Source organism: Parus major, chromosome 4, assembly GCF_001522545.3.
Source record: "Parus major isolate Abel chromosome 4, Parus_major1.1, whole genome shotgun sequence".
NCBI lineage: Eukaryota > Metazoa > Chordata > Aves > Passeriformes > Paridae > Parus > Parus major.
The window spans coordinates 50,925,348-50,952,548 of NC_031771.1; the positions used below are offsets into that span (position 1 = coordinate 50,925,348).

A 27,201-nucleotide genomic window follows, 5' to 3' on the forward strand; every position below is an offset into this window, starting at 1 on the left:
AGCCGCCCGCCGGCCCTGTGAACAGCCGGGTTCGGCGGGGAAGTCTCCCCCCGGGCCGGGCAGGGCCGCGCGGCCCCGTGAGCGCGCAGGCCGGCCGGCCTCACGGACTTTGCCCTCGGGCACGGCGCCACCGCGGTGTCCGGCCCGGGCGAGCCGCTGCCCCCATGGCAGGGACCTGACGGAGCCCCAGAGCGAAGGGCCGCGTTTGGGAGGAAAAGAGACTCACTGCCCTGGGTTGTGCATTTGCCGAGAAAGGCCCAGCGAACAGTTAAATAAATGTTTTAAAACAGTAAGATTTAGCAGATTATTACGTGAGGTAAAAAGTGATACTTGTGCCAAAACAATGTATTTCATTGCCTCCAGCGTATAAAAATCATTGTCAATGAATTAGCAAATGCTTCAGTTTGTGAGTATCCTCAGTCACGTCATCTACTGTTTCCAACTTAACTTTGATGCCACACCTCAGAAACTAATTAGATTTTCTGAAAGGGCTCTTTTGTTACTGGGGCATGTGGAAAAGCCTCTGGACCCGTAAAAAAAAATCTTCATAGTTTTATGGGTCCCTGTCCTTTTGAGAATCTTGTCTGCAGCTTGCAAAGATGGGTGTAGTTCTTAATTCTATAAAGAGCACAAAAAAGAGCATGTTTCTGGTTGCAGGTTTTGACGTATTTTGGAAATGGTTTCCTTCCCTGTTAGATAATAACTAGAAAGGAAAATGTGTAGGTAGAAAGATGTGTTAGATTTAAACTGTATTTCCCTTCTGCTCATATTTTTGGTTCTCTAATATCTGAATATCTTCCCTTTTGTGCCGTTTTCACTGTTGAATTCTTGTAGTTCATGTACATCATGTCTAGAGAATACATCAAATAATCCATAGTCTTTTTGGGAGTAATTGACATGTATGCCCTGCCGTGGTTTTGTGTGTACCAGAGAGAACCCTTGAAGGTAAAAAATATCCTGATTGTTTTAATGTCGGGATGTGCTAGTGTAATTATATTTAATTCACGGAAAAATAATTATTTAATTTTTCTCTGCATACAGGTTCATAACATTAGGTAGTATAAAAGAGAGTAGTGAAAATACAAACTGCTGCTTAGCATGAGAAAGAAGGGTAACAATAATTAAACAAGTTGCATAAAGTTTTTTTCATTTTTCATTTCCAAGTTCTGTTTTTATATTGCTACTATTATTATTATTAAGGGGAAATGCCCTGAAGATGGATGGGATGAAAGCACCATTGAATTGTTTCTTCATGAACTTGCTATAATGGATAGCAATAACTTCCTGGGCAACTGTGGTGTTGGTGAGAGGGAAGGAAGAGTGGTGTCAGGACTTGTTGCCCGAAGGCATTACAGGTACAAATTATTGACTATTTGAATTATTCAGGTTTATGATTAATGCTTTCCAATGGCATATCTTATGGTGATTTTGTTTATCTAAGACCTTGCTAGCATTTGAGAAAAATAATATAATGCAATAATTGAATTGATAAAGCTTTCTATATTAAATTTTCATTAATAAATCATTAGAAAGTCTTGAAAGGAGCAAAAATGCATACAGGATTATGTCCTGTATGCTGAATTTGTAGAAGCTGAAATTATTGAGCTGTCCTCTACAAGGGAAGCAGACATCTTACTGTTTTAAAATAATCTATGCATTACATGCCTTTTATAGCAATGTGCAGCTTTTCATCTGTATATTATTAAAAATTACTGTACATTGTAGTTGCACAATATTGAACATTGACAGTGAACAGCTATTTGTAGTTTGTTATATTTGTTAATTGCTTGATAATGTGATTAGCTGATAGGCAGATGAAACTCCAGTCCATCTATAATAGATTTTATATGAAGTAGGGAGGTCTCTAAAGACAAAAAGAGCTTTTATTAGCTTGTAGCCCTTCTGACACTTACTTAATGGGTATGTTGGATGCTATAATTCTAGAGGCTTTGCATTCATTTCCTTATCAATATACTTTTTCATATGTGTGTGTTGAGTTCTGTGCCGAATACTTTGCTGTGATGTTTTTTCCAACAGGAGTGAAACAAAGTGAAAGTTCCAGGCTGTTTATCCTTGAAAGATAAACACAAAAAAGTATTAGAGGCCAGAAATTTAGTAAGCTTTCCCATGTAGAGGTTGGGTTAGGCTTGTTGGCTTTCGTAAGCCCTGCAGTACCATGAAAAATGCATGGTGAAATCCAGTCATACATCAGTTCAGCTTTTTTAGTTTTGTGTACAGCTCTGTAAACTACGATATGCATGGTAGGGGTGGAGAGGATATCTGAGGAAGTTCTGCTTTTGCACAGTGCTGGAGAAAGCATGCCTTGGCTTTTGGCCAGAGGGAGCTTGAACTGGTGTTCACAATTGCTGTTCCAATGCAGCTCTGTCACCGGGTATCTCACTTCTCTGGTGAGTGTCAGCAATAGCAAGGTGTCCTCCTCTCTTCTTATTTCTTCAATAAGTCTTAAAGTTTTACAGATGGGTTGGGGAGTGATGGAGGCAGCAGGAGATGGTTTTCTAGCTGTCTCTCCTTTTAGCTTAATAAAGGGTCAGTCTTAGGGAGGATTGCTTCTTAAAGGAGCAGTGCACGTGTGCGCAACATAAAAAGTACTTGTATGAGACAGCTATTAAGAACATAGCAGGAATGAGGGAAGAAAATATTTTAGGTGGAGTGAGGATTATATGTAAGTTTCAATTAATTATCAAGTGTTTGTTGATTTCAACTTAGAACTTGAAAAAGGAAAATAAATTTAAGCTGTAAAAACATGCTCCAAGAAATTCTGGATGTCATATACTCTTTGGACTGCATTTTATTCTGTTGCCAAGACAAAAATGGAATTAAAGCCATAAGTAGGTGTATACCATTACTAGCTTACTTGAGCAGCTGCTGCATTTCAGCCACGGGTAAAGTTAGTTCTGTAAGCTTGTATTTTATAAATTACTTCAGGATCCCTCACTCCTGAACTAAATAATGTTCAATTTTTATAAATGCAGTTTATAACCACAATTTTTAAACAGAATGCAGAGAGACATAGTATTCCATGACAGATAACATTGAATAGCAAAATGATAGATGAAGTGAAGATGTATGAGATGGGCAAAGCGATACATATATATTTGTATATATAGATATGTATCACTTTGTATATATTATTTCCTTGCCTTATGGAGATGAAGCATTTGTCAAGGGAGTATCTATAATACCACTATGCCTATGCTACACTGAACTATAGACAACTCATTTTTGTTTTCTTTTGTTGTTTGTCTGAACATGTCAGCATTTATAATGCTATTTCGGCAAACATCAAGTGCTGAGGTGTACTTAAATGGAAGCCTGCCAAATGCTAAAGGTATTGCTGCTATGGGTCTTCTCTAAGTTTTTATTTGCATGCAGGAGCATTGTTAATCTACTGTTAAAAAAAAAAAACCAAAATTTCATACAAATATGTGTAGTTGGTTAAAATGAAATTGTGGCAGATATTGATGTTGCATTGGGTACAAAGTTTTCCACAATTGTTTATCAAATTAAATTCTCTTCAGTTAGCAAGAATTATGGCTTTGCAACGTGGAAAAAAATTGATGTGTGTTTTCAACTTCTTTTGTTTAGGTTGATCCATGGAATTGGAAGGTCAGGTGATATTTCTGCAGTACAGCCTAAAGCTGCAGGTTCAAGCCTTTTGAACAAACTTACTAATTCAGTTGTTCTGGATGTTATAAAACTGGCTGGTAGGTGTAAATTTGAAAAATCTCACTAGTTTGTGAAGTTCCATGATGGATTCTTCATGTTAATTTCTGACTTGCTTTTTGTGTGCAGGTGTCCGGACAGTGACCAGTTGCTTTGTGGTTCCTATGGCAACAGGCATGAGTCTAACTCTCTGTTTTTTAACATTGAGGCACAAGAGACCAAAGGCAAAATACATTATCTGGCCACGTATAGACCAGAAATCTTGCTTTAAATCAATGATAACTGCAGGTAAGACGGTAACTGATTGATGACACAGTGCATGTTCTTCCAACAGATATGAAACTTCCATCTATCAGAGTGATCAATTCATAACCTGTAGTAAAATACAAAAAAGGCCTAATACATGGTTGTTCTGCTTCATTTATGCACTCCTGATTTTTAACATGTAATTAAACATGCATGCTGTCTTCCAAATGCCTTGAAAAACGCAGGTGTGTGCAGTGGTACAGAGGTATAAAAGGGAGTCAAGTGAGAGCACAATACTCACAAGTTACAGTACACCCTCAGACTAAGATGCCTAATTTGCTGTCTTTAGAATTATGTAAAACCAAAGCTCATGGTTGAAATCTCTCTCTCAAATTTATGCAAAAACTTGTGTCCTAGGAATTGTGATCAGCAGGTGACAATTTGTCTGATGTGCACAGTCTTTTCTGTTAGAATCTATTAAAACAACAGTAGCATGAAGTGTTTTTCAAATGCATACCAGAACTAAACCCCCACAATTAATCAGAGACTTGTTGAGTTATGTTCAGTTCTTGCTTTTTTTGGTCAGGTTTTGAGCCTGTGGTGATAGAAAATGTATTAGAAGGTGATGAGCTACGGACAGACCTCGAAGCAGTGGAGGCCAAAATCAAGGCTCTTGGTGCTGAAAATATTCTTTGTGTGCATTCTACAACATCTTGCTTCGCTCCAAGGGTACCTGATAGGTAATCAGTCTTTGTAAGAAGTGTGTTATTTGTTACTGTTAAAACAAATAAACATCCTCTCCACCCTCCCAACAGCAACAACAAAACCCAGCCAACCAACACCTCCATGTTTTGACCATCCATCTTCCTAAAATTGCTTCTGCCAACAATTAGTAAAGGTTCTTTAATCCCCTTCCAGAAAAGTCTATTTTAAAAGTGAGAATTACACAGAAGGTTTTTCTTCTGTCATATAAGTGAGGTTAATGTTGTCTCTTGTGGTGAAGTTAATGTCATTTTGCTGGTGGTTTTCTTAAAATTTCATGGAAGTAGTAAAACTAGACTCTCATGGAAACATAATCCAGGAAATGTAGCTCCATAGCTAATGCCATGTTTTAATGTTACTGTTGCCTTTTCTACTCTCCTTCTCACAAGCATAGGAAATAAATGTTATTGACTCTGAAATGTGGCAAGTAAAAATATATTTCACTCTCCTCTCCTACCTTAAAAATAAGCCCAGTATTTATCATAGGTTAACCTAGTTTCTAGAGAGAAAGATGGGAGTTCAATCCATGTAATTCTGTCAGAATACTATGAACATTGCTTGAAGTTGACTTGCAGATTTATTGGCTAACTTAAATCACTGCTATCAAAACTGAATGGTCTGTTTTATAGCTTGGGTAAATGAATCTTCTCCTTATCTGCTTCCTCTTTTTGACATGCTGCAATTGTTTTGTCCTCTACAACTAAGAGATGAATTATTAGGTAGTGGCATTATGTTATGATATACCACAGATATGGGAAGATTTGAATGCACTTTCTGTTTAAAAGAAGCTGTCAACTACTGAAGGCCATAAACCTCATCTTCCTATAGGAAGGAAAACCTTGACAGCATTTCTGGAGGGTGCAATTTTAAATGTCTGTTTTTAAATATCTGCATTTGTAAGGCTTTATTTAGTTGTGGTATTTTACAATTTTAAGTCGTTTTATGGCTGCTGTAACTATGGCTTTCCTTTGAAGTACTGTTTAACTCTGTGGGAGTAATTCTTTAGTGTATAAACCCTCTTTCTCAGTATTCTACCTGCTGTTGCTGTAAGGTGTTTCTTGAACTACTATATTTAAGAGAACTAAAAGGAAAGTGTCCTTTTCAGCTGGTTTATGTACTTAGCAGTATTACATATCTTTTTACTATCAGTAGTAGAAAAAAAGAACAAAGCTTTCTTTTCATGAACTTTAACAAACAGGAGAAAAAGAAAGGAAGAATAAACTGGGAAATATTTCTCTATTTGTGACTAAGAAAGAACTTAAGTAGCCAATGTATGTTAATGCTTTATTTTTATGATATGATTAGTAGCACTTTCAATGATGCATTCTAGGCCTTGGAAGCAGGTGCAGGTACATACAGGTGCTGTGCATCGTTTGCTTCCCTTGCATACTAACACATTCTCTTCAAACTGTAGCATTCATTCTGTATTGCAAAATGGATCTAATTGTTCAATTGAATATTTTTAGGAAAAAAATACTTTGCTGCTTTCAGTACTTGTAGAAGATAGGTTATTGTTCCTTTAATTTTCAGAAGGTGAGAAAGATGAGCATACGTAGCTGTACACTCTCTGTTTCTAGTTTGGTGAAATTCTCAGCCTGCATTTGAAAAGAAGCCTGTAAGAGGGAAACTGTTCCTTTGAGTCTGTCTAGAAGGTGAGGAATGCGTCTAATTAAGAATCAGCAGATCAGAAGGCAAAAGCTTTGCCCTGCATGTTATGTTTCCTCAAGTATTTCTGTTAATGAGGGGAAGCCACATGAGGAGCAGTTGAGGTCCTTTGGTATGTTCACTCTGGAGGAGACTCACTGCAGTTACAACTTCCTTGTGGCTGAGAAAGAAGAGGGGCAGGCCCTGATCTCTTCTGCATGGTCCCACTGACAGGACCCAAGGGAATGGGCTGAAGCTGAGCTGGGGAGCTTTAGGTTGGCTATTAGGAAAAGGTTCCTCACCCAGAGAAAGGTTGGGCACTCAAACAGGCTCCCCAGGGAAGTGGTCACAGTACCAAGCCTGATAGAGTTCAAGAAGCATTTGGACAATGTTCTCAGGCTCATGGTGTGACTCTTGGTGATTGTGCTATGCAGAGCCAGGAGTTGGCCTCAGTGATCCTTGTGAGTCCTTTCCAATTCAGAATATTTTATGATTGTGTTGATAAATGTGAAAAAATATTGCAAATGCAGGTCCTGACAAACAACTTGTCTGTAGAAGATCAATATGTACATTATATTACTGGTGTTCCCTAATCATAAAGTACTTCTGTTTTTTTTTAAGGATAATGTGGTGATGATGATTACCTAAGAATTTATGTTTGTAAAATTTAATATGACACTTGCAGCAGAATTTTGCATTGAAGAACAGCAGTAGACAATGTAATAGTATGCAAAGGAAAGTCACCTCTTGGAAAATGTTTTCATACTCTGTCACATTTTATATGTATGTCAGTAAATTACAGTGAGAGGCTGTGCAGAAGGAGAAGGAGTAAAAATGCATTGGAAGTAGTTTCCTAATTTTTTCTTTTAAAGGTAATATTACCTTTATCATCACATTAAATTATTTTATATTGCTTAATTTTTTTTTCAAATAGATTCTAGTTCTAAAATAGATTCAAAAGTTCGGGGAAAATCATGAGTAATTTTTTAAAAAAAATATAGCCTGATTGGAGTGTTTCAGCAAAGGATACTGCATATATGTATGTTTAAAATGCTGAAGGATCTTACTTAAAATGATCAGTGTGCTCACATAAATCTTAATTTGACTGATTGATTAATCAATTCAGGTTGAGCTCGCTGTGATTTCAGGGAGTTCTAAAGGCAAGTGAAGAGTAAACAACTGAACAAATTTTCAATCTGTTGATGTCCATGTTCAGACATTTTAGGGCTCTCCATTTCTCAACAAATTTCTTTTCTCTCAATCAGTTTATCTGAAACGTGCAAGGGAGATTCCAGCCAAAGGTCAAAGTACTAATTCTTTGAAATAAACAGAAACGTGTAAAAACTTCCTGTTATAGGATGTTTTTGATTCCCAATACACTCTTGAAATTACTATAGACTGTCTTCATGGTCAATATTAGAGAAAAGAAAATGAAGTGACTAGCTAAGGCTATGTTAGTTAACAGTAAAGCAGCAAAAAAAAAATATTATATCTAAAGCAGATATGGCTTGGGATATATTAACTGGTGTCCAGACAAAACTTAAAGTGAAGCAAGAAAAATCTCAGAATAGATCAACAATTTGCAATATATGTAAAAGCCATATATATGTAGAATTTTCGTCTTAACTTTTATAGCTTAAGATGACAAATACTGCCTTGAGGTACTAATCAAAAAAGTTACTTTTCTCATTCTGACTTCCTTGTAGACCTTTCAGTCTTTTAATGGTCTGACTTGTAAGATGAGCTACTGTAATCAATGCTTCTCTGAATTACAATTTTATGCTCACAGACTGGAGGAGCTGGCTGTGATTTGTGCTAGTTATGACATTCCACATATTGTCAACAATGCATATGGAGTTCAGTCTTCAAAATGTATGCATCTGATCCAGCAGGTAGGAGCTGTGTATTTCCAATCATATTTTTTAGCAAGTATAAGGAAATCTGTGATTGTAGACAGACTAGATGCTTCATAGCTTTGAGAGTAATCCCATGCATGTCTGATATTTGAACAATTTATTAGGAAAGCACAACAGACAGAAATAGAATTTAAGCATGGTAATTATTTCTATTATGTGGTGTATTTTTTGTAACCCTAAATTTATTTAGGTTTTGTATATGTTCATGTGTCTTTATAATGGAAAAATATCCTAAATAAGCTTTCTTAAAATATTTCCTAAAGTTGTTGACTGAAAGTCACATAATGGATCATACTTGAATAGAAATTAAGCCTTCAACAGAATGAGTTACCGATTTTTAATTGAAGGTACAGCGTTCTACAGCAGCACTTGATGGAAGTTGTCACTGTTAAACTATTGTTGGCACAGAGAATGGCTGAGGAAACTGCTTTAAGTGTTCAAAAAAGTTTCATTTCTGTTGCTTTTTAATTTGAAGAGGATGTTGCTTGATATCTAAGATCAGTCATGAAACAGAATTCTTACATTTTTCTTCATTATATTGTGTGTGCATTGTTCTTCAATATTCTCTTTTCTGTTACCTATTCAAAAGAATAGAGATTTATATTTTAATAGGATACAGTTGATCCTGAAAAATTAGTAATTTAAAATATGCTGGTCATCTTCTTTTTCTGATTGCTAAGACATTACTTACAGGACACAGACCAGCTTAATGTACAATTGTGAAAGAACATCATGTTGGCATTTCTAAACCTTGACAGACTGAGGGAATTTGTCAAATAGGAAATGGTATATGCTTTATTTGTACTGTAGTTAGTACATGTTTACTGTATTTAACTTGCTCAAGTTTAGGGAGAAACTAACATGAATGAGGCTGTGGAAGTGCTGGGTTTTGTTGCATGAAATGTTCTAATGATAAACATTTCAGACTATAATAGAATTTTTAAAAATAGAAATAGAATTTTTATTGTGTTTGGTTCTGTGTTTTTTCTAGACTCAATAGGTTGTTTGTTCCTTACTTATGCAAATGTATACATTTGAACTCTGATTTATTTTGCTTTTTTTTACAAAATGTATTATTTGTGCTAGAAAATTTTCTGTTTATGAGAAAGTAGTTATTAATGAATACTTCGGAATATGTGCATGCTGAGCACAGTGTGAATACAACTAGCAAGCTTTTGAGACCATTTCATGTTGTGCTTTTCCTCTGGTGGTCTCCTGTCAATTAAATCAAATGGTAACTGCTGGCATTCATGTTCCCAACAAAAAGCTGACAAACTTGGAGTGTTCTTCCTAAATCCTGTGTGTTAAGCTATCAAAACATAGGACGAATAAATGGGATTTAGTTGGCCATGCTTTTTTCCATCTGTTTGCCATAGATATTAACTCTGTTTCTACTTCTTACATTTAGTATGTACTCTTAAAAATGTGTTTTTATATGTATGGGGTTTAACCCACTTTTCAGGTTCTCTTATGCTGCATGTATTTAATTGTACAGTTCACATAGTTACATGCTATTCAAATTGAAGGTGTACTGCAGAATTTACATTTTTTCCTTTGAAAACAGTAGTTAGGTATAAGGATGTGGGGGATATCTGCTATAAGAAGTTACTTGAATCTTGATTATGAGAGCAGCCTTAGAAGGATGAGTGCTGGAATTAGCCTGTTTGTGTAATGAAAATTTATATATGTATTGAAAAAAGCTTTGCTAATGAGATGTTAACTTGTAGCCTTTTATTGTGAGAGCTGTAAAAAGTGTTCAGGATTGAATAGTTTTAACTGCATAATTCCCATTAAATTTTGAGGGGCTTCTTTTTGGTTGTAGCTGAAAAGGAGATACAGTTAGGCTTGAAGGAACTAACACTGATATTTTAAATCACAGGAAAATGGGAAATTGTAAGGTACTATGTTAGGCAGATAATGGTACTAATAGTAAGTAGTGCTAAAAGAGGTAATACCGTGTTTTTTATGTTTTGATTACAAATTCAGTATCTGAGAATTTCAGGAATTATATTTATTTTAGCTACGCTTTTATAGAATTATGATGCTATCACGTTTCCCTTTTTTCTTAATGCATACTGTGGGTTTTATTTTTTTTCCTTTTTGATAAAGGGTGCTCGAGTTGGCAGAATAGATGCTTTTGTTCAGAGCTTGGACAAAAATTTTATGGTTCCAGTAGGTGGTGCTATCATTGCTGGCTTCAACGAGTCCTTCATTCAGGAGATCAGCAAAATGTATCCAGGTAACTAGTTCATGGGCTGATTTCAGCCATACAGAATAACTGTAGAAAATTTGATTATCAGCTTTCTTTCACATAAAATTTATTTTTGCCGCTTTATTCTGTATACTGGGGGTTTTTTTCAGGAAGAGCATCTGCGTCCCCTTCTTTAGACGTCCTCATTACACTTCTGTCTCTGGGAACCAGTGGCTACAAAAAGTTACTGAAAGAGAGAAAGGTAAGTTTTTTGGCAAGCAGTATTTTCTTGTAGTCAGCTGTTAACAAAGCATTGTTGCAAAAGTGCTTTGTGAAGTAAATCCAGTTTCTGTCTAGAAAGCTATTGAACTTATTCTGAGCTCAGAGCTCTGAATCTGGAAAGTCAGTATGATGTAATTACTTCTCGTCTAAATGGTGCTCATGAGTATGCATGATTTCCATGTTGTTGTTTGTTCAAACTGGGAGCCTAAACAGAGGGCCTGTACTATCTTATACAGTATTCATATTTGTTGTTCCTAAATGTGACTAACATCGCAGAATTTTGTCCACAAAATCTTAAATGGAGAAGTACTATACTGTTTTAACAAGGTCACACTGCTTCCAGGACAGTCAGAATAACCCAGGGTCTGTGCTCTTTCTCTTTTGTCTCTATTGTGCCCTTGTGCTATGATAATGCTTAACTGAATGCTTGTGTGCCACATTGTCTGGAGAATCACAACTCCACAAAAAGAGGAAAATATTGTCATTTTAGTTATTTATCTAGAGACACAGCTAAGTTTCTTCTCTGCTTTGCACAGACTATGGGTTTTAAGTTGGGTATAATTGCACTGCACAAAAACCCAGTGGATCAGGTTGGAATTTGTGTATCTGGAGTTATCCTTAATTCTGGAACTAATACATGCCTGATTTTTCTCTCTTTATATAGTAATACAGAAGATTGTTTTTATAGAGGCTTTATATAAAGAAATGCTGTGAATTAAGTACTATTAAATTAATAATTTTAAGCTATCTGTTTCATTATTTTATTTGAAAACTATGTTCCAATTGTTTCCTGCTGACATCTTGCTGCTGTCTACGATTATGTGGCAGAGCAGTAGTTCTGGATGCTGTGACTTATTTCTAGCTGGTTATAGAGGCATCCATAAATTCTGTGCTGGAACTGAGATCCCACAGGAATAACTAGACTATAGAAAACCAAACCAACTTAGCAGCCTTACAATGACTAAGAAGTGATCTGTGCAAATAAAGTGAAAACAGCTTGTGAAACACTGAAAGTAATTACCACTTTTGCCTCTACTGCAGGACTTTATTCTGGATTGTTGTATGTATTGCCATTTATGTTTTGTGTCTTCATTAAAATCAAATTGTATTTTTATCCCTTTACTCTTATGTCCAAAAGAATCTCAAGTGAATTTATTGTTTTCTACACAGCTGATTTTGTTGTTACATTTCTATTAGTAGCAGATGTATAAAGGGGATGAGAAATATTGTCCGAGTCATAAATAATAATTCTTTCATAAATATCTTAATGAATAGTTGTATACTTTGAGTCATCTAATTTTCTTGGAATTAGAATTCTAAAGTGAATACAGTATTATATTTTTACAGCTTCAGGTCTTTTTATTTGAAATGTGAATATAGTCTATAAACAGAGCCTTATATATGGCATAAATATGTTTCTTTTATTGGATTTGCTATAGAAATAGAAACATTTTTGCTTAAATCTGTTTGTTCCTGAATTGTAAAAATGCAATAGTGATAGTTTATTGCCTGTGCTCTGAGGAAGCAGAGGCAGAGCTATTAAGCTTCCAGCAGGAACTATTTATAGTTTGACATTGAGTACTCCTTTCTATATTGGTGCAGCTGCACCTTCTCACACAAAAAAAAATCAGCTATAAAAAACTTCAGGTGTTTTTTTTTCTTTCTCTTTTTACCTGATCCTCATTCACATGGGTGCTACTTAGGTTATTTGAGCTTAGCCCAGAAAGACCTGAATATTACTGAAAAAAGATTAGTCCTGCACAAGCAAGGAACAAAATAATCTGCCCAGTTTTTCTTTTACACAGATTAGCTATTTAATACAGGAAAGGAAGAGATACATGAGGGAGAGGAGCATGTGCATGGAATGGGATTTTTTTTGACAAGCTGAGTTGTGGAGTGTGCAGTTGTCCAAGAGTATGAGATTGTATGTAGTGTTATGAAGGAGTACTGACTTTTTAGAATTCCTTTTTATATATTTATGTGATGGTTAGTTGGGACAGTGGTTTTCTGATCTCAGGCGATTCTGGGTCCTTTTGCAATGCAGATAACAGCTGGTCCATAGTCAAATTTGTTAATAGCTTTGCTTTTAAAGAACTTTATGTAAAAGTTGTGTTTTTATAGCAACTTTTGATGCCTCAGTACAGGTTATGTTATGTCCTGTATTTTACATTTCTAGGTCATAAAAGTTTTCATATTTTCATATATGTATGTGTGTGTCTAAGCCAGGCCACGTGACATAAATGTAGTTATTGCACTGTGTAATGGCATAAACAACAGGCTTTGTTGTTAGCTCAAATTTTATGAAGAGCAAGAACCCTACGTGCAGGGTTTACATTCAGAACCCTAAAGGCCAGGTTAATACCTGCTATTATCCAATTTGATCCTTTTAATCCACTTAACTAATTATTATCCCAGTATTATTGAAGAGGTGATGATTTTATTTTGTTTACAGCAGTTATAGATTTCCTCATTAGACTTAACAATCAAGATAATTCTCATTTTCTTAAATGTATTTCTGCATTAGTGTGGGATGTGATAGAGCTTTTTATGTTGGTATTCATCTATATGCATACTTTCTGAGAGCAAAACTGGGGTTATTTTTATGTCCTTATGGAGCATGTATCTAAAATATTTAAAATCATACAGAGTGGGAGGAAATTGTTTGGATTTTACAATTCATTATAATACTGGGTTTATGTTTCACGAGTTATTATTGTTGAAGTTGTTCTGATTGAAATAAATTACTTGTATAGTTTAGTGTGAGTTTGTATTGCTGCTCGGCTTATGATGGAAGAAGAGGAAAGCCATTTAATGAAGGATATTAAAAATCAGCTATTCTCAAAGCAAGATAAATGTTTGTTACTCCTCTTTTTTTCTAGTCAGCTTGTTACACTGTAGCATGTCCAATATGAGAAAATTGGGGGATTTTCCTCATTCCAAGTATATGTAACCATATTGAAACTTTTGAGTATTTGGAGGCAAATTAGTTTAAATGAAATTTTTAAATGGTGTTGTGTAATTAAACAAGTGCTGAACATGAATGGAAATTTCAGAGAGGCCTCCATACTTAGAGCCTGTGTTGGAGAAGTGTGGGTGACAAAGCCTGAACTCAAAGTCTCAAAAGTGCTGAAGCAAAAATGTGTTGATTGCTGTTAAGACCTTTAAAAAAAATGTGAATGTTAGTGTTACCAAATCAGATTGGCAAGGCTTACTGGGAACTTTCTGTTAGATTACATATATGTTAGTTACAGATTATATAAAGATTTAAAACTTTTTAATATATATCCATAACAGAATTCCTGCAATGCAAGAGAATCTGCCTAGGAAGGTGTTTGGTATATGCGAGTGCCACACACATACACGTGTAGTTTGTCATGTGTTTGGCCGCATTTGAAGAAGGTGATCCTCCTTCTGGGCTCTCATCTGCTGGCAGCTCTCTGTGCTCAGCACTGCAGCTCCTCTGTGGGGTGTGTGGTGCACCAAGGAGTCTGGTCAGGTCACAGCTCAGAAGCAGCTGGTCCTTCTGAGGCACAAAGCAGAAGAGGCTGTGATGGCTGCATTATAAAACAGCTGCTGCTGCAAAGTAAGATGGGACCAGATCAGACTCAGGCAAGCGTAGGAGAGCTGGCAGTCCGTGTCTAGGGTGAAGAGGCTGTAAAATGACTCTTGCACGGTGTCCTCTTCTGCACCATAAGCAGCTCTGTGGCTGTTCCCTGAGGACAGCTCATCTTTTCAGATGAGAGTGACACAGGGAGGAAGGCAGAGTGTTACAGACTCAGAGTGTAAGCGAGCTGAGTGGTTAGAGCCAGCTAAGATAGTTTCAACCCTTCACAAAAACTTTTCTGGCCTTCATCAGTTGCCTCTTTGTCAGCTCGTATGGGACTGATGGCTTATTTAGTACCCCACTCTTCTTTTTCTCTGGAGTTACTGGCTTTTTCCTTACTTGTTTCTCTGTTGTTATTTTCATTTGCAAGAAGAGTACCTATCACAATGGAGCAACTAATGAAGAGTACCCACACTAGTGTAGGTTCTATTAAAAGTAGTTTTATAGTGTAAATATAGTATGATTCAAATATTTTTAGTGATTGTTATAACACTTCTTGAAAATATTTTTGTATATCTATGTGAAAGTAGGCTGTTTCATCCAGACGAGTTATTTGATGCAGACAATGTTGTTGACTTGTTCTTTGTTTTTTAAGGTGTTTTGTTGGCTTAGATGTATGAAGAATCAGAAATGAAAGACATTTCCACGTAGTTTAGCATTCATTTGTCTAGCCTGTCCTGGTTTAGGGCAGTCACCCCAGGACATAGCCTCATGAAGTTTTGTGATAAGTTTCTAAGGTAAAAGAGTGAATTAAATAATGAAACTTAACTGACATTTAGTGCTTGAGTTGTTCAGTGTAACTTTAGCATAATAGTTGGCTTCATTGGAGAAAACTTGAGTGCCTGCTACAGAAAATCTATTATGTAAGAGCTCAATTATATATAATTGCTTAGGGTGCTTATAAATTTTCCATGTAAGAGAAATATTTTATAATGGAGGTTGGTTATAGATTTGACCTCAGAAAAATATTGCTTTAATCCTTTTTTTGGAAAGGCAGTTAATCTATTTTGTAACAAACTTCTGAAACTATAAAATATCTAGAGGGCTTCCAGTGGAAAGATGCAAAATAGTGTTGATAAAAACAAGGAACTTTGAATTTGTGTTCATGTAGCTTTAGTCAAAGTAATGAAAATACATACTTGGATTTTTTTTGCCATCTTTCCATTCTCCTTTGTTTTAACAAATTCCTATGTGTGTAAAGGCTCACCTAGTAATATAATTTCATTTAATACATTTAATTAAATTTAATATATTTATGCAGTGGGTAACTTTTTATACCAAATTTCAGTAATGCTTCCTTTCAGCAATCCTTTCAGTAATACTGTAAGAGGTTTATCAGATGATTTCCTAGATACAACACACAAAAATTGTTTGGAAATTGGTCTTCTTCAAGTATATTTTTTCTGAGTATTAATTTCACCAGTAACATCTCCAGAGTAGGCACAATTTATGTGTATTTCTACAATATTTCACTTCTGTTTTAGAAGTAAATAGCCAGCAGAGGGAGCACAAATAAGTTTATTATTTGTATTCCAAAATAAATACTAATAAAAGTACATTAGTGATGCTTATTATGGAAAGTAATAAATTAATAATGTGCTTATATACAGTGAGGGACCAGAGGAAAGGCAGAAGTGTCTGAACATTTGAAACATATTTTTCAGCTTCTTTGAGTGAACTGTTAATAAACTCTGAACTGAAACCATAAAATCATTTGATATATGAGAAATAAGAATGATTTTCACAGATTTCAAGTTCTGATAATTAAACATAGATACCTCCCAATTTTTTTTTGCTTTTTTCAAGTATTACAGAAGTTTTATGTTTTTGTGGATAGTCGTATCAATAGCCTAATTCATTTAGACAGTAAGAGGGTACTTTTTTCTGTTCATCTGAATTCATTCTGTGATACTAGGAAGTACAGGTGGGGAGCTGTGTTTGTTTAGTCTCTCATGAAGGGATGTGAGGTTTCCTGCAGTGGTTCAAGAAAAGCAGCTGTAACATTCTTCTAACTTAGGTACCACAAAGCTCATTTGGTTTCATAAGACCTTGGAGAGGTTCTGTTTAAAAGCATAATTTTGATCACAAGCTGTAATTTATACCTGTCAGAGTCCATAGGTCAAAGCAAGATACTGGTCTACAAACAGAAGAGGTAATTCTATTTAAAGAATGAAAAATCACTTGTCAGGTCCAGAAATTGATGAGGATGCTTAAACAGGGAGTCACACTGAAGCTGATAAGCAGGACAATTTTTATGGCCTGAAAGAGGAGAAGCCTGGTGTTTAATATCTTTTAAAAAGGCTATGTAGAGTCTGTATGGTTTTGCTAGTTTTTATGAGAGACTAAGCATTAGAAAGGATGGGAAAAAAGCTAAAGCAGAAGAATGTTGTTTATTCTCTGTCCATAAGTGTTTCAAGTTGATATCTGAAGAGGAATATATTAAAATGAGGAAGAGCATGAGCAATTATCATAGATTACTACTGGGGAAGAGGGAGGATATAAAATACAGAGGAAGAGAAACAGCCTTTTATGTTCAATGTGACTTGTATCTGAGCCAAAGTATTTATGAATCTCAGCCTTATGACACTTTGACAGTAAAGGTGCAATCCAATTAAATTATAGCAGAAATTCAGATATTTCCATTCTTATAGTCAGCTTGAACAGAAGGGTGGTCCTAGGAAAAAGACAGAGACTGCTCAACAGAGCTGAGTATTCAGGAGAATGTACATTGTCTGAAACAAAATACAGCCAAATATGTACTTATAGCCTCTTCAAGATACTGGAATTCTATTCTCATACAGAAAAAGAAATCTCCGCACTAGGGGGAAATGTTATTGTGTGATACATGGTAACAAAATATACTGCTTTTAGTCTGGAATGTATTAAAGGAGACAAGACAAAGTAAGGAGCAACTTGCCAAAACGTGACCATCTGTGATGGTCATTCTCAGAGGCTTATGGGGCTAGGGCATGGGAAGGCTGTTGAAAAGTAGGGTGGGGTAATACCTGCTGTGCAGTGGGAATATCTTCAAGATTTTTTTCCTCCCTAGGTTTCAGGGCCACAGGGAGAATGAATGACATCCCAAGCACATATATTAGAGCAGGCAGAGACTTTTGTATCAGCTTGAGAGATAAGAACAGTGTTCAGGAAATGGAGCTGTTGCTTTATAGAATTATTTCAGAGAATTGTATGATCCACTTGCTTGGTACATATGAAAAGGTAATCAGCTGAACACCTGTAGGATGTAATGAAGATGTAACAGTTTTGTGAAATAGGTGTTGTTTTCTCTGTTTGATAGCTAATAACAAAAATATTGCATCTTTTTTTCAGGAGATGTTTTTGTATCTTTCAAGTGAGCTGAAGAAGCTGGCAGATAACCACAATGAGAGACTGTTAGACACACCACATAATCCCATTTCCTTAGGTAATTGTTGGGGTTTTAACTTAAAAAAAAATCAAATATACTGTGGATTCATAATGCACTTCCACATACCATTCCTATATATTAAACATCACTATATGCTGCTAAATTGAATAATAATTCTATAAGGTTACCAATAAGGTAATCTGCTATAAAAGTAGTGTAGTAACTTGGATCCATTATTTTTCTCCTGTCCACCATATTAATTTGACAGAAATGAATTCAAGACAGGCTGAAGAAATACTTCATAAAAAGTAGATTTAAAAATAAATTACAGTATAATTACTCATCATCTTCTTGTAAAAGAAATTATGGAATTCCTACTCAAGGTATTTGTTCTAACCAAAAATTCTGCTGAACACCAACATAATACTCTCCACCTGTGCAGAATCTGTGTACAGTCTAACCAAGAAAGTAATCTCTGACAGCTTGTGGAAAAATTAAAAATTATTATATGTAGTGTTTCTTTTTTTTTTCTTTGAATGTGAACACAAATAGTTGGCTACATTCTTGCTGTTGGAACACAGCTTGTCATTTGTGGTGGTTCTTTGGAGGAAAAGCAGCTTTGTAGCAGTTTTAACCTGAACTTATGTTACTTTAGCCATGTCGCTGAAGAATCTGAATGAAACTAATGATGCTGCTGTTACCCAGCTTGGATCTATGCTTTTCACAAGACAAGTTTCTGGAGCAAGGTAAGGATACTATGAATTAAAAAAATTGGGGGAGTGGGGAGGGTGTATTAGCATTTATTGTACGAAATTCTGTGAAATGTTTTATACCAATTGTGTTGTGATTACAGAAGGCAGTCTAACAATAACGAGTTAGAGAGTAATCACCCTTCTTCATCACTGTTATAGAGTAGAAATGTCTCCCTGCCTGAGTTAGCAGTGAGGCTTTCTATGTCTACTTTGGTAGCCTAAATAGATAATCTATGCCCATTTAATTTATTGTCATTGTTCCCTATTATCCCTTGATTTCATTTAGTTTCCAGATGTTGTCTGATCTTACAGTTTAGGTGTAAGCTACAACAGAAGATCTTTGGTTTTTTTATTGCAGCACAAATACAGTTATGCTGGATATCAAGGGAATAAGCTTTTAATATCCTACATAGCTTTTTGTCAAATGGAAATAAGTTCTGCTTTCTGCAACTAATTGTGTTAAAAAAATTAAAAAACTAAAAATCTATAACCTGAGCCAGTTTGAGCTGAATTTATTCTTGGAGATACTGTTACAATGAAATGTGAGCCAAATAATTTTTAATGATTTTAGTTTAAACCTTTTAGAAGAAGAGAATGATTTAAAATTTGTTTTGGCAGCATTCCTTAATCTGAATATTACTGCTGCCATGCTAACTTCTGCCATAGACTTAATGTTATTTTTCTGTGGCAAAGCTGAATGTTTCCACGTCAGAAGGCATGCTTCATTAGCTCTGATTATTCCTCTTCTTGCACAGATGAACAACACTGAATCTATATGTACTGTGGTTAGATGCTCTTTTTAATTTGCCTGTCCTAACCTTGGCTGGTCCTGTAATTTTAACCATCTTTGGCTGAAATTGTTCAAGGGTTTCAGTTTTTGAAATTCTTTGCCTGACGTGAAGGTTTCAGGTTTTCTACTTTGTTACATAAGTAATTCTTTTGTAGTATATACTATTTGACCTGGAATTTCAACAGATTTTAAGTTATGCTGGTTCTGTGCATTACTGGTAGGAATAGCAACTCCCTACCTCAGTAGGAATTTGTGTAATTGTGTTCAACCTAGGGTAAAACATAAAATGTCAAGGCATCTTTAACTGGATTGTGATTTTGTTTGTTTCAGAGTTGTTCCTTGTGGGTCTGTACAAACTGTGAATAACTACACTTTTAAAGGCTTTATGTCACATGCAAATGACTATCCTTGTGCATACCTCAATGCTGCCTCAGCAATTGGAATTAAAAAGCAAGATGTAGATGTATTCCTAAAAAGACTTGACAAGTGTTTGAAGACTTTTAGAAAAGAAGCAAAGCAAGAAAAAAGTATAAATGAAATCATTGATGCTAATGCAGCCACAGAACAACTTGAAGATTAGAAGATACAGATTTAGTAACACAGGAAGATGAGGTTTTGTCTGAAGTATGTCAGGTTTGTATTGGGTTAGGACTGTGCATCTGCAGTGCAGGAATTTATTCTTGATCTTATATTCTTGTTATTGAAAACAATAATAAAGATTTGGGTGGAATTCAGCTTTAAGAAAGTAGGTGATACTCTGTCCAAGAACAAAGGGCCAGACACAAGTTTTTTGTGATGTATGAAATGCAGTTAATATCTGCCATAGTAAAGCTTTATGTTCACAAAGACTTAAGAGTTTGCCTTTCAATTTGGCTGTGGTTATTTGGATCAGTGTTTATTGAATCCCAGTATGTTTATTCACATGTTTTTGTTTAACAATATTGTCTGTGGCAGTGACTGAATTCCCTCCTAGGTATAGATCATCCAAGCAACACATTTCTCTGCTCTCAAAATACTTTGTTTTTCATCAGTGAATGTGTCACTTTTAATTTCTTTTCAAAGATTTATGCAAATGTTGGGATAACACTTACTAAATACCCTGTTCAAACTGTGTGGGTAAATGACAGAGTTGGAATAGTAATGTTTTTCAGGTGTTCTCACCCGTCATGAACTACCTAGAACTAGTCAGCCTCCAGGGGCAAAGAGGAACCTAGAGTACCTCATATCCTGTCAGTATGCAGCTCTTGAAAACATTTGCATATTTCAGCAGCCCAAAGGAGTTTTAATACTGAAAGTCAGGGGCTGTGAAGAGGTACAGTCATTGGGGGGTTTTGGCTTTGTTTTTTTTTTACTTTCATTCTTCTGATTTGAAAGGGTGTTCAGATCAAAAATTGACTGAAAAGGAGGAATGCAGTATAGGACTAATGCATCAGTTTAAGATGCCAGTGAGACATGAGAGTATTTTGGCATTTTTAGACCACTGTTGTTGAAATTTATATACTTCCATTTTTGTAGTGTCTCTTGCCATTGGCACTGTTGCTTTTGTGGATCTGTGCAGTTGCTGATTTGAATTCATTAAGCAAACAATAGATTCAGAGTCTGTTCCTCAAACAAAGGTTCCATATCACTGGAGTGACAGTGCTGCAGGTTGCAAAATGTGCAAGTTATTCTCAAAAGTGGTTACTACATTGTAGATAGCTTCTATGTAATTTACTGTTCAAAGTAAGCATAATGTTCAAATACATTTTCTTTGTCTGTGTAATGTAGTATTGCTCAGGACTCCACAATTAATGAGTTCTAAAAGTCAGGAAATCATTTAATCAGAATAGTGATGCGTTTGAGAGATTGTCTGTCCAGCACATTCAAATGAATTCACACAGGAGGTGATGCCAGTATGTGGGAGTTAATAATGTGCTAATCATCATGAAGGTGCTCTCACTTAATGAGGTCCATGGTATCTTCAGCTTAAGTTGAACTGCTGCTTCCACATTGTTACTGCTAGAGTTACATGTTGATTAAAGCTTGTGCAGGTACAGCTCCCCAGACTGCAGTCATCATTGTTTGCTGTACAAGCACATCCTAGGAGACAAGTCAGGTAACTTGGCCACTGAGCCCTTGTGGCTGTAAGGAGATGCAAATAGCTTGTCTTTTTTTTTTCTTTCTCTCTCTCCTTCCTCTCCCTCCTTCCTTGTTTTTTCTGGGTTTGTTGTTTTTGTTTTTTTTAATGAGAGCATGCTGTACCTCAGTTTTTCCAGTCAGTAAAACTTCCACAAACTTTGGAGTCACATCTCTGCAGCTTACTGCCTCAGTACTTGGTAAATTGGAGCAGCCAGTGAAAACTGCTAGGTTTTAGTGATACCTTTCTTCCTGGTTTTTGATATTGCCTGAATGAGTATAAATTACTGATTTAGATGTCCAGTCACAGAATGTGAATGTTAGCACTACTATTACAAGAGTTTAGGGAGGTGTGTGATAACAGCTAAAGTAAGTATTTTGATGAGTAGTATTCTGATTCTGAATAAAGAAAACAGCAGTTGCTTCTCTGAGAGAAAGACATTTCTGCCTTTTTTGGTCTCATAATGAATTGTCTGCTGAAAGTAATTCAGTCACTTCTAATATAAATTAAACTGCTTCCTTGATTAATGTTTTTTCTGTCTTTGAAATGTTTCTCATTTGCAATCAAAGCTGAAAATTTCAAGAAAGCTCTAAACAAGAGCTCATAGACCTAAGGAGTTTTAGATTTTTACTTCTTAAACCTTTTTTATTAAAAAAAAAATAAGGCAATGACTTTAATTGAAAACAAATATAAAATTTAATTTGTGTCATTCAAATTCTTCACAGATCTTAGTGAAGCCACCTGAAATGAGAAAATCAATAATATTTTGATAAATGTGTTCCACCACAATGTATAAACTCTTGAACCAAGTATTCATGTTACATTGCTTTGGTAAGCTTTTGTACCAGTTTTCAGTTTTATTTGCTTGCTTTATCCCCATAAATGTCTTCAGTTTTAATTAATACTAATTTTTTTAAGACAGAACCATTCTATAATGTCGTGTAAGTGTAAGGAAATTTTAAGTAATTCAAATGGCAATATCCTACCAAGTAAATGGAGAAGACAGGGCTCTTTACAGCATATTTGGAATGGGAGATTCAGTAGAGGATAAAAAGTATTTTTCAAGTAAGAGTATAAATTTCTTATTCTCTATTCAGTAATGTCTATAATAAAGTAGTGAAATAACACTGGAGCATATACTCATGAGCAGAGGTTTCCTTTCCTTTGTATAACAGTTACAGGGAGATTTCATGGCTGTGGCAGCTCCCACCCACTTAAAGTAGTACTGTGAAAGATGGCAGTGTCATGGGCATATATCAAACTGCACAGAGTAAAACAAATAGCCAATGCATTAGCAGTTATTTGGTTTCTATAAAGATCTTTCCAAGATTGTACAGTGAATTAGAAAAGCTTCTTAATTTGCAGAGCTTTTTCTAATCTCTACATACACACATCACTGAAGGCTTTCACATGGCTCAAAAATCTGTAAGAGCCAGCTCACTGCCTCTTCTACATTATGAGAGAGACATCTGGGAAAGCTGCCTGGGCTTCAGAACATACTCAGAGTTCATAGAACAGGAATCATCAGTAGAAACATCAAGAAGAGATGCCCATTTAGTAAGGCTGTCTCACAGCTACTGTTTATGTAGGTACCTTTCTCCGTCATCTTCGAGGTCGCAGCATGTTGTTAGGGTGCAAGAGTAGGCAGGGACTGCTCAGGTTGCTGCAGTCTGATTCACCAAGTGACTTTCTGCCCTTACAAGGCCTCCAGCTGTTGTGTGAGGTGCTTTTCTATCCCACTGATATTGCATCTTAGGCTCTCTGGATCTATACAGGTGGAAGAAATGAGGGAGCAGATGGCTGTGCCTTATAAAAATAGCACTGGGATAATATAGTGCGAGTAAACTGACACTGAATGACCCATCTCACAGGCCCACTCTTAGTTTACTTTTTTTTTTGATAATATCTGAGATAATCAACAAAACAAAGAACTTGGAGCAATAATATTGCCTATTTGTGCTTTGCTCATAACAATTGCCTAAGATACAAAGCAAATAAAATCTACCAGATGCAGCAAATTCTCTTGAGCCTAAGAAAGCAAAATTGTAATGTTGCAAATGTAAATGCTGGCATTGCAGCTTAATACACATATAAACCGAGCAATCTATATTGTGTGATCATCATTTTTTAAGAAAGCCTGGAGCCCAGAGACTAGCAAATGTTCTCATCTGCAGTGTATCAGCAGTTCTCAGTCTTCAGCTGCTGTACAGATAATAATTCTAATTGAAGAATCATTACATGGATCCCTATGTGAATGATAGATGGGCTACAGCCTTTGTTCATGATACTTTAAAAATTGAGTTGCTGCTTCTACTTTTATAAGGGGAGATTAGATTGCCTTTTCCCGTCCCCCCCTTTTTTTTTTTAACACAACATTTTAATCACCCTGGTCTGACAGGATTTGGAATTTGAAGGGAAAACAATTTCCATAGCTGACAATTTTTTTAAACAATAGCTATTTAAAACCTTGAATTGGTTACAAAGTTACACTCCACAGAGAATCTTTGTTCAAATGTTTTTATTTCTGAAACTAGTGCTTGAAAAATTGTGTTCCATGTGCTCTGTAATAATTGTTTTTCATATAATATACTTTTTTCCCCTCAAAGATAACAGCATACACTTTAGTGCAGTTTAATAATCCTTTTAAAAATCCATAGTTAAAAAGGCATTTGCTCCATTACTCATCAAGCATCTGTTGTATGAAAAAACTGGTAATATATTTATCTTGATGGATAAGCTTCAGTGTTCTGGACCAAGTTCAGTGTAACTGGACCAAGCATTCAATACTCCTTTGGGGATCCTAAAGTCAAGTTCATGATCTAATTAAGATGGGTGTGATAATTATATCTGCTGCTGGACAGGAGTCTTTCATCAAACCGCATTTCAACCAAATTCAAAGTTGATCCAGTTCAGAAGCTGAATTGATTTCTTAACGTGGATGGTGAAATTTAACTTGCCCTTAGAATCCTGTATTCCAATCCAGGCTGAGCCAGTTATGGCCAAATTATAACCATTTGATTTTTAATGTAACATGAATAGAACGAATACAGTGGTTTCAGCTGGGTGCTACCTTTCGTATTAGTTGTTCTCAAAGGGTTGGTGTTCTCAAAGTTGTTCTCATCTCAGCAGCAGAGGTGGGTGTGTTATTGATCTTTTTCTAGGCATCCCAAGTAGGAACACACTACTTGGGAATTGAAGATGAACACTCATGAGCATTCCTACTCATCTGTTTTCTCCAAAAACTCCTTCTGAGGCAAATTTCCTGTAATTGAAGTGTACCAGAGGAGCACATGGCCAAAATACAGGGAAAAGGAGCAAGGTCTCCAACATTTTTTAATCTTTCTGCAGTGGTTATATCTGTTTGGCTCTTGTGATATATAAAGCTCATATTGCTATGGAAACTCATGTAAAGAATGTTTGCAGCCATTCTTGTCTCTTACCTAAACTATTTCTGAGCTACCTGTGTAGGCCCTGGGCAGGGTGCACTGCTCCAGCACTGCAGCTGGTAGTTCATGGGGGCAGCCCTGAGCTCTGGCTGCAGGAGAATTTGGTGCCCAGTAGGGGAAAGCATTACTGCTTTGCTTTGGTACTGGGCTGCCAAGCACACATGAAGTAGAACTAGTTTGCAGACACAGCTTACTGTTGAGGAGTTAAACCTGCAACTTTCTGGAGTCTGAGGAGCTGCAGAAGGGAAAAGAGCTTTGTTTCATCTACAGTATGTCAAACTGAGAAATATAGCTGTTGGCTAAAATAATATTTCTATTATTTTCTATAGAAATGTCTTTTTTAAAAAACTGCAACATACTGTATAAACTCTTGATTAAATACAGATCTGCTTACTACTCTCATTGTCTTCTGGTTTCTGATTCTACACAGTATCTATTTCAATAGTGGTAGAGGAATTGCAAATAGCTTAGTGGGTGGAGAGGCTTGGGATACAGTAAAGACACATTTTTAAATGGAAGATGAGGAAAGTGTCTAGAAAGTTCATAAAAATAGAAATAGCCTGGAATGCTTGCTGTGCAGCTGAGGAGGTGCTGAGTCTCCAGGAGGATCAGAGTATACATAGTAATGTCTTGACCTCCTGCACCTTACAGGCACCAGAGAATACTGTCAAAATGTAGCTCTCATTTCATCACAGTAGTAGCCTACTCTAATACTATGCATTTGTGGTAGTCTGTTCTCCCCTCACCCCACTGAGTAATTTTGGGTGAGTTTTTTTGCTCTGCTGTACTAGTGCACCAGAAAAAGGATGGGGAGGGGGGAAGAATGCCTACCAGTGAATTGCCATCTCCACTGATGCAGAACCTCCTATGCAAGCAGTCAACTGGAGTACACAACAGCAGCAGGTGCAAGTGCACATGCCACTAGCTTTTTTTTTGTTAAAGGGTTTATACTCAGTAAATGGATTGGAATATATTTTTTTTAATAATGTTTTAACTGGTACCATTAAAACTCATGCTCATATCCCATGCAGATGGCACAAACTGTCACGCTCTGTTTTTTTCTTTGGTTTTGTTCCTAAAAATTTCAGCTGAATGTTAAATCTGTGTCTAAATCTGCTAAAGGTTAGCACTTCAAGTTCCAGAAAAGATGCACAACATGTTGACCTCACAGTGCATGTTTTCATTGGGCCCCACAGAGTTCATTTTCCATCTCTGGAGGCATGCACAGGAATTTCAGCCTCATTGATCCAAGGCCCCTTGAAGGGAGATATTTCTTAGAGACTCTGTGACTCACTGAGAAAGTGGAGGTCTTTGTGGGCTCTTCACAGTGTCTCGTGCTGGCTTCACCCAGTGACTTATGGATCCATATACTCATTTACAGGTAAATAGCTTTCCATCTCTTTTTGCACTGAGATGGGCAGTATAAATGCTTCTTTATTGCTCCTACACCCTTTTCAGTATTACAGGTTATGGCAAGTGAAACACTGCTGCTGCCTCAAGCAAGGCTGGGAGGCACATGTGGATTTGCTAGTGCGCTGGAGCAGGGCTGAGGATGTTTGAGCTCGGATGATGGCACACCCTGTGCTCTGCATTCTGAAATGCCAGTGCTCTGCCAAGTGAGGTAGGGCCTGCAGTGGTCCTCCTGCAGGTGCCAGCTAGGCAGAAGTGAAGTGTGCAGATGGCTTTGGGTTGTCCAGTCTGCTGATGCGGAAGGGAGTGGTGTTTTCTCTTGATGTGATGGCTCTGCAGTGGGCTCAGCAAGAAGAGGCAGTAACAATGTAATTTTGTCATGGAAGGCAGTAACAGTGATGCAGGACTCCAGGGGTGCCACTTAGCAGACTTAAAAGATGACACTTTTATTTAGTTGCTATATATCTGCATTTCTGAGTATCCCTGTTTGCTTTGTTCTTGCAAAACCCCTCTCCCTGCATTTGCACGTCCTAATTTTCCTCTACCTTGCAGCTTTTGTAGATTTTTACACCATGCAAGTGGTGGCAAATCTCAGCTCTTTTGCTGTGAGAGCATTTAGCTTATATGCTGCCTTTACTTGGCATAAGCATAGAAGGCCACAGTAGGAGCAAGGCAGTGGGGAATCAAGCCAGTTGTTTACATCTTCCTCCAAAGGACTGGTAGGTCAAACATCCTTCTCCTGTCCACAATTCTCTGCCATTAACAGCTGTTAGTGAGTGTTAGCGCATCATATTTTTTCCCCTCGAGGCTGAGTACATTATCTCTACAACACTCCAGCACCTTGCTGGGAACACACCACAGCTCTGTTTTCGAAGTGTTTTGTTAATGCTAGTGACCTTGGTGGTGTGACCACAACACCTGCTTTACCTGATAAGATCATTAATTTTTTTCTCTTCAGCCTTTATGTTGAGCATAAGCAAATCTTCATTTG

At 36.5% G+C, this 27,201-nt stretch overlaps 1 protein-coding gene across 1 annotated transcript; it reads left to right on the forward strand.

The window, feature by feature from the left end:
* Positions 1–182: 182 nt before the first annotated feature.
* Positions 183–24,980, forward strand: SEPSECS (Sep (O-phosphoserine) tRNA:Sec (selenocysteine) tRNA synthase). Its single transcript, XM_033513605.1, has 10 exons — positions 183–1,355; positions 3,607–3,725; positions 3,814–3,972; positions 4,517–4,670; positions 8,126–8,228; positions 10,362–10,491; positions 10,614–10,705; positions 17,660–17,753; positions 18,352–18,442; positions 19,569–24,980. The coding sequence occupies exons 1-10, from the start codon at positions 1,267–1,269 to the stop codon at positions 19,816–19,818; spliced, it is 1,281 nt and encodes a 426-aa protein (XP_033369496.1). The 5' UTR covers positions 183–1,266; the 3' UTR covers positions 19,819–24,980.
* The last annotated feature ends 2,221 nt before the right edge of the window (positions 24,981–27,201 follow it).

Excerpts from the sequence above, each read along its gene's own strand:
- SEPSECS (XM_033513605.1), top strand. The coding sequence starts at position 1,267 with ATGGATAGCAATAACTTCCTGGGCAACTGTGGTGTTGGTGAGAGGGAA. Across the intron at positions 10,492-10,613 it reads GATCAGCAAAATGTATCCAG|GAAGAGCATCTGCGTCCCCT; the intron begins GTAACTAGTTCA and ends GGTTTTTTTCAG. Across the intron at positions 10,706-17,659 it reads AGTTACTGAAAGAGAGAAAG|GAGATGTTTTTGTATCTTTC; the intron begins GTAAGTTTTTTG and ends TCTTTTTTTCAG.